The following is a 7608-nucleotide window of genomic DNA, read 5'->3' on the forward strand; positions in this document are numbered from 1 at the left end:
GTGGTGGCTGGCCTGGGCGAGCCCTTAAGGTTCTGAAAGCTGCAGCTCATTTGTAGTGGGATTTCAGTTCCCTAAAACGTTTTCTCAAGCATTGATGTTGCATAAAAGGAACATGGGAGAAGTTAGTCTTTCCTTCTGTGTCTTTAAGAAGAGTGGGGAAAAAAGCTTCAGCTCTGTGGAACTAATTCAGCCTATTGAGCAAAGGGATGTGACCTGAATGAACTTCTCAGAAATGAGATGAAGAGGAGGTTGAGATCTAGTTCATAAGAATGTAAGACTTAGACTATGAGTGAATTCTTTAAAACAAAAACCCTTACTACAGAAATAATGGCTATGATAAAAAATTTAGGAACTACAGGCAATCAATTTAAAAAAAAAAATGAATACCTAAGTTTCAAAGTTAATCCTTCCAGGCTTCCTTTTTTCCTGCTCATAGATTATATTTATTCATAATGAAAAAATGGATTATAAAGTGTATATTTTGTAAAATATCAGATAAAATATATCATGAAGTATATATTTTCTCCTTGTATATTGTACAATGTATAATATTTATATTGTACATTTATATTATATTAAATTAAGTATATGTTACATATATTATGTTTTTAGATTTCTTTGGGAAAACTAGTAACAGTCATGTGTCGATTGGTGGGATGTGTTTTGGGAAATGCATTCCTAGGTGATTTTCTCATTGTGTGAACATCACAGAGTGCACTTACACAAACCTAGATGGCACAGCCTGCTACACACCTGGGCTGTATGGAACAGCCTTGTGCTCCCCAGCTATACACATGTACAGCATGTGACTGTCTCAGTACTGAAGGCAACTATAACACAATTGTATTTGTGTATCTAAACATTGAAAAGGTCCATTAAATTCTGGTATTATAATGTATGGGCCATTGTTGTATGTGAGACCCATTGTTGACCAAAATGTCATTACCTGACTGTACTCTGAAAAGTTCAAATATCAAAGACTGTAAAGGGATAAACCATGAAAAGCCTTATAATCTGTTTGCCCACCCATCCTACGGAAAATAATTTTTATGTTCTTGTGTATTTTGCTAGAGTTTTACACATAAACACATACAATATGCTTTACTTCCCCACCTCCTTTTTTTAAATGCAAAAGATGACACTCTAGGTACACTATTCTGTACCTTAACACTGTAACTTCTTTTCATATCAGTTCATAAAGAGATGCCAGATATTTTATAGTTGCATAAAATTCCACTGTATGGGTGTACTGTCATTGCCCTTTGTGAGTGTTGAACTAATATACTGTGTTAATAATGAATAATTAATAACTATAATAAGAAAGCAATGAGATTGCATTTTTCTCACAGTCTTGGCCACACAGTATGTGATCAAACTTTTGGATTCTCGTGTATCCGGCAGGTGAAAATGGTCATTTCAACATAGTTTTAATTTACATTTCTTTTGTTATGGATAAAGAGGGTAGAGTTATAACTAGTATTAGAGATGAGAGAAATCTAGTATTATAACAAGAATTAGTTTGTTTTTTACCCTTTTTTATTTGGAATACAACAGAAGTGCAAAAAAGTACACAGGTCTCAATTGTATACTGCAGGAACGATAGAATGATTATAAAGAGAACAACTTACTGCCTTCACCCAGGTCAAGAAATATGCAAACACTTCCCCCATTTCCCTTTCCTGTTGTCACCTCCCCCAAGGGCTGTCTCCTGAAAGTAACCACAAGCTGACTTTAATGTAATCCTACTGTGGCTTTTCTGTATTTATCCCTCAACAATATAGTTCAGTTTTGTGAGGTTTTGGACTTCTTCTGTGTATCATTCCATGTCTTTTTAAGTTCACCTTTGTGTTGTTAGGGTTGATCCACCCTGACACATAGCTGAATTCATTTCCTTTGCTTTGAAGCCTTCCTTTCTATCACGGCAGCATGATAGGATTTTCCATTCTTCTACTGATGCTCATTTTAGTTGTTTTCAGCTTTTGGCTGTTAGGACTGAGCATGCATCCTGGCCCACACGTGTACACCTCTGTCCAGGGTCTATGGATAGTCAGAAGTGGAAGTGCTGGGTCATAGGGGATGCATTTCTTCAATTATATATGAACAAAGTCCAGTTGTTTTCAGCATGGGTGCTCCAGTTACCATTCCTCCTCCCAAACCTGCTAACATTTGCCACCATCAGATTCTTTATTTTTTTTTTTTCAATTTGATGGTTGTATAATAGTGTTTCATAGTAGTTTAATTTTTAGAAGCTTCATGGAGATATTTACATATGTGATTCACTTGTTTAAAGAGTATACTTGAGTGGTTTTTAATATAGTCACAGAGTTGCGCAATCACCATCACAATTGAGTTCAGAATATTTTCATCTCAAAAAAAAAAAAAACCCATGCCCATTAGCAGTCACTTCCTATTTCTTGATAACACCCCTAATCCTAGGCAACCGCTCGTCTTTCTGAGTATATGGATTTGCCCATTAGAGACATTTCATGGAATCATGCAACATGTGGTCTTTTACAACCGAATTTTTTCACCTGCATGATTTTTTTTCAAGGCTCATGCAAGCTGTAGCGTGTATCAGTACTTCGTTCCTTTACATTGCTGAGTAATTTTCTATTCTATAGATAAACTACATTTTGTGTAGCCATCAGTCAGTTGATGGGCATTTGGATTGTTTCCGCTTTTTGACTATTGTGGATAATGCTGCTATGCACACTTGGGCACAGGATTTTGTGTAGACATGTTTGCATGAACCGTAGTGGTTTTAATTTCTGTGTCCTTGATTCCTAATTGAATCTGAGCCCTTTGTGAGTGGGTGGGTAGGGGTGTGTGTGTGTGTGTGTGTGTGTGTGTGTGTGTGCGCGCGCGCGCCTGTGGGGGGGGCGGGGTTGACATTTGACATTCCTTTAAGAAATATCTGATCCAGTGTTTTGCCTGCCTTTTCTCTGGGGGTGTCTATGTTATCAGCGCAGATCTGGGGCAACTCTTCATTGGAACACACCTTGCAGATGTCTTCTCCCAACTCGTGCCCATTACACTCTGGAACGACGCCTTTTTATGAAGAGAAATTATGAATTTGAAGTAATCAAACTTGTCCCTCTTTTATGGTCCGAGGTTTTGCCTCATTTTTTACCTTGAGGTCATGAAAATATTCTCATCCAAAAGCCTTATGCTTTTGGATTTTATAATTGTGAATTCAAATGTCAGAAAATCGTAGAAGTAAGACTTCACAGTGGGGAACGGGATGACCTTGCTGTGAAGATGAAGCAGCTAATCTGTTCCATACACACCAAGATGGTTTTTCAGAAAATCTTCTTTCTATCTTGCAGGTTAAAATTGCATACATTAACTTCCTGAATCACTGCTATGTGGATACAGAGGTGGAAATGAAGGAGATTTACACCAGCAATCACATGTGGAAATTGTTTGAGAATTTCCTTGTAGACATCTGCAGGGTAAGGCTTTCTGGAACTAAGGAGGTAGAGTTAGAGAATGAGAGGTGTGTGTGTGTGTGTGTGTGTGTCATCTTGGTGACACATGAAGAAAACAGCTGCATCATTTCTACTCTAATTTGTGACATGAAGAGGCATTTGTGGCTTTTATATTTCTTTTTTTTTTTTTTTTCTGAGATGGTGGTCTCACCCTGTCACCCAGGCTGGAGTGCAGTGGGACAATCTCAGTTCAGTGAAACCTCTCCCCCCGGGCTCAAGTGATTCTCCTGCCTCAGCCTCCCAAGTAGCTGGGATTACAAACGGCCACCACCAGTCCCGACTACTTTTTGTATTTTTAGTAGAAACAGGGTTTCACCAAGTTGGTCAGGCTAGTCTTGAACTCTTGACTTCAAGTGATCTGCCCACCTCAGCCGCCGAAAGTGCTGGGATTACAAGCGTGAGCCACCACACCTGGCCATTCTTATGTTTTTCTCTTAGCTGAGAGTAGATGTTCTTTATCAAGCTTCAGGGAAGAGAGGTTATTTCTAGTTTTCATGTCACCCCTGTGGATTGGTTTGTGAATGATAACCTGGGCATATTACAATTCAATTTATAAGGATTTATTTTCTTGGTAATATGCCTGTGCTTGAAGGGCACTTCCCTGAGCTTAAGCATTTGTCTCCTGGAGTCTGTTCTTCAGGATTCTGCACAATTCTTCCCCTTCCATTTATTGCTTTCCTGACTCAGCTTCAAGAGTGGCCTTTAAGATACTTGATTTGGTTTTGCATTGAGCTTAATATTCATGCCAAAGCCACAAGACTGCCGCATAACAAAGCATACCACGGATTTAATACGAGTTATGTGATGGTGGAATTAGGGTAGTGGGGGGGTAGATTTAATATAAGTTATGTGATGGTGGAATTGGGGTAGTGGGAGGGGTAGATTTAATGTGAGTTATGTGATTGTGGAATTGGGGTGGGGGCAGATTTAATATGAGTTATGTGATGGTGGAATTGGGGTAGTGGGGGGGTAGATTTAATATGAGTTAGTGATGGTGGAATTGGGGTAGTGGGAGGGGTAGATTTAATACGAGTTATGTGATGGTGGAATTGGGGTAGTGGGGGGGTAGATTTAATATGAGTTAGTTATGGTGGAATTGGGGTAGTGAGGGGGTAGATTTAATATGAGTTAGCGATGGTGGAATTGGGTTAGTGGGGGGTAGATTTAATATGAGTTAGTGATGGTGGAATTGGGGTGGGGGGGTAGATTTAATATGAGTTATGTGATGGTGGAATTGGGGTGGGGGTAGATTTAATATGAGTTAGCGATGGTGGAATTGGGGTAGTGGGAGGGGTAGATTTAATGTGAGTTATGTGATGGTGGAATTGGGGTAGTGGGGATAGATTAAGATTCTTTAGAAGGTAATTGTCAGATACATCCCAATTTCAGAAATATGGTGATGGTAAAAAGATGCATTGTAGAATACTAAAATGTGGTATTTTCTGCTTCACTGTACGATTACTAGTATGAGGCAAGAAGCCTACAAGAACTTATTTTCCTTCTGAGAGAGAACTCTGTTTAGAAGTATTTGGTCAGGTGTTGGTTTCACAGGCAGATTTTTAAAAAAAATCTCAAACTCCTCCTAGTTTTTTAATCCTATTAACCTAGGGATTTTTGGCTTGGAATGGCAGGCTTACTTTATTTCTTTAAATTAGTACTCTGTGAAATTTTCTGTAAAGCACCACATAGTAAATATGTTCAGCTTTGTGGGCCATTCATCTCTTTCATGACTACTCAGTTCTGTACTTCTAGCATGAAAGCATCCATGGCAAGCAGGCATAGCTGTGTTTCAGTAAAACTTTATTTATAAAGATAATTACTGGCCCTTACTTTGCCGATCCTTGCATTAAATTACTTAGAAATACTGTAAAATCAGTTATTAATTTCATTCTTTGAATATGTTCTCAGACTGTCTAGTATTAAGATCAGAACATGAAGGTCTCTTATGAGCACTTGATTTTTATGTCCTTTACTTCATTCTTTTCAGTATAAGCAATTTTATGTCTTAAATTATAGAACGAATGAATTCAGTGATAAAACTTGATTTTTTAAAATGTGCTAACCCTCTCATTGGCAAATATTATTTTAGGCAGCAGAATTAAGTAGAGTATAGGTGAAATCAAAGGTGTCACTTCCCCCCAAAACTGGTATAGTCAGTTATTCTGAAACATGGCTTGCTATTTTGAACCAAGCTGTGTATTGGTAAGATTTTAAAATTCAATTAAAATCGAATGGAAGAGTGTTGTAGGATTGAAGATGATCAGGTCAGGTGTGGTGGCTCATGCCTGTAATCCCAGCACTTTGGGAGGCTTAGTGGGCAGATCCTTTGAATCCAGGAGTTTGAAACCAGCCTGGCCAACGTGGCAAAACCCTGTCTCTACTAAAAATACAAAAATTAGCTGGGCCTGGTGGCAGGCACTTGTAATCCCAGCTACTTGGGAGGCTGAGGCACGAGAATCGCTTGAACCTGGGAAATGGAGGCTGCAGTGAGCCAAGATCATGCTACTGTACTCCATCCTAGGGGAAAGGGGGAACCTTTCTTCAAAAAAAAAAAAAAAAAAAAGATTTCCAGATGGTCAGGCTCACAGGACCTCAGTGACATATATTTGACTGTCTTGATTATTTGGATAAGGACACTATGGTCTAGAGCTGAGGAACGGATTCCTCAGGAGATCAGTTTTCTTTTAGAGTAAATTTAAGACACCTGTAGTGACTGCTTCTCACTGCCCTTTGGGGCTTTAGATTGACCAGACACACATAGAAAGTTGAAGGCAGTGGCCTTGTTGGTTCATACCTATTTTAAGGTTTGTTATGCTGTACCATGATATCTGAGCTGATCTGCTTCTCTGTTTTTCATGATTTATATTTAATTATTGTGATTCCTTAAGGGGAGAAATATTGGCCAGCGGGCCTTTACCTTTCGTTTGTTAAAAGTAACCCATGGGAGGGGGTCGCAGATTTCTTAATGTCTTGGCATCGTTTTTGGTGTAATGCATAACATACCCACTTGTCTTCCAGGCCTGTAACAACACTAGTGACAGGAAACATGCTGACTCGATTTTGGAGAAGTACGTCACCGAAATCGTCATGAGTATTGTTACTACTTTCTTCAGCTCTCCCTTCTCAGACCAGAGTACAACTTTGCAGGTGAGAAATACCAACATCAAGCAGAATGCTCATGATACACCTTCTGCAGTTGGGCTTGATGCACATTTGGGAGTGAGCAACTGTAATGAACCAGTCTGCAAAGCATTAATAAAAGATAAATTTCTCTTGGTGGAGGATAGCTGTGATGGGATTTCTTGGATAAAGAAGTACCTGAGGATATTTTCTTGTACTGGATGGTTCTGTTAATTGTTGATTTTCTCCTTAAAATCTTTATTGCTTTATTTATTATTATTATTTTTTGTCCTCCAGTCTTCTCCTTTCTGCCCTCGAATCCTAGAGATAATGTTTACAAAACATCTAGAAGAGTGTCTGGCACATAGTAGGTCCATAATAAATGGTAGCCCATGCTCTTTCTGTTAGACTATAAGCTACATGAGGACAAAGTTATGTCTTATGTGCATGGTCATCTCATATAGTACTCTGTCCCTTGTACCTGGCATTGTGACTGGTACTAAGTTGCTAATTCGTTGAACAAATGACTAAATGAGACTCAGGAGAGGGGTAGAGACCAGAGACATATATGTACCGATTAAAGCCTTAGCCAGGAAAATGAAGTGGTTACTGAAAAGGGACCTGGAGAGAACACAAATAATTGAGGTTGAGATGTAAAAAGGGCAGAGTAAGGTCAGGAGTCTTCATGCAGGCAGGTTGCGATTTGGGATTCTGTGGGTCCTCAGGAATGAAGAAAGGGGAGGATTTTAGGAAAACAGGAGATGATGAGCAATCATGCCCTTTTGCTTATCCAAGAGGTTGAGTGAGATGATGCCACCTGTATTCGTCCATTTTTACACTGCTTATAAAGACATTCTCAAGACTGGGCAATTTACAAAAGAAGCCCAGCCTGGCGGTGCCCTTCGTGTCACTGCCTATGTGGTACATGCAGTTGTGGCTCACTGGGAGACGTGGTGGTGGCTGGCCTGGGCGAGCCCTTAAGGTTCTGAAAGCTGCAGCT

General features: G+C 39.3%; 1 protein-coding gene across 1 annotated transcript; it reads left to right on the forward strand.

Moving 5' to 3' along the window:
* Positions 1–3245: 3245 nt before the first annotated feature.
* LOC116547472 (inositol 1,4,5-trisphosphate receptor type 1-like) lies at positions 3246–6893 on the forward strand. The gene is made up of 2 exons (XM_032273425.1): positions 3246–3452; positions 6507–6893. Exons 1-2 carry the CDS (start codon positions 3384–3386, stop codon positions 6840–6842), a joined length of 405 nt encoding a protein of 134 aa, XP_032129316.1. The 5' UTR covers positions 3246–3383; the 3' UTR covers positions 6843–6893.
* Positions 6894–7608: the final 715 nt, after the last annotated feature.

Source organism: Sapajus apella, unplaced genomic scaffold (assembly GCF_009761245.1).
Source record: "Sapajus apella isolate SASKATOON/1434 unplaced genomic scaffold, GSC_monkey_1.0 scaffold3277, whole genome shotgun sequence".
NCBI lineage: Eukaryota > Metazoa > Chordata > Mammalia > Primates > Cebidae > Sapajus > Sapajus apella.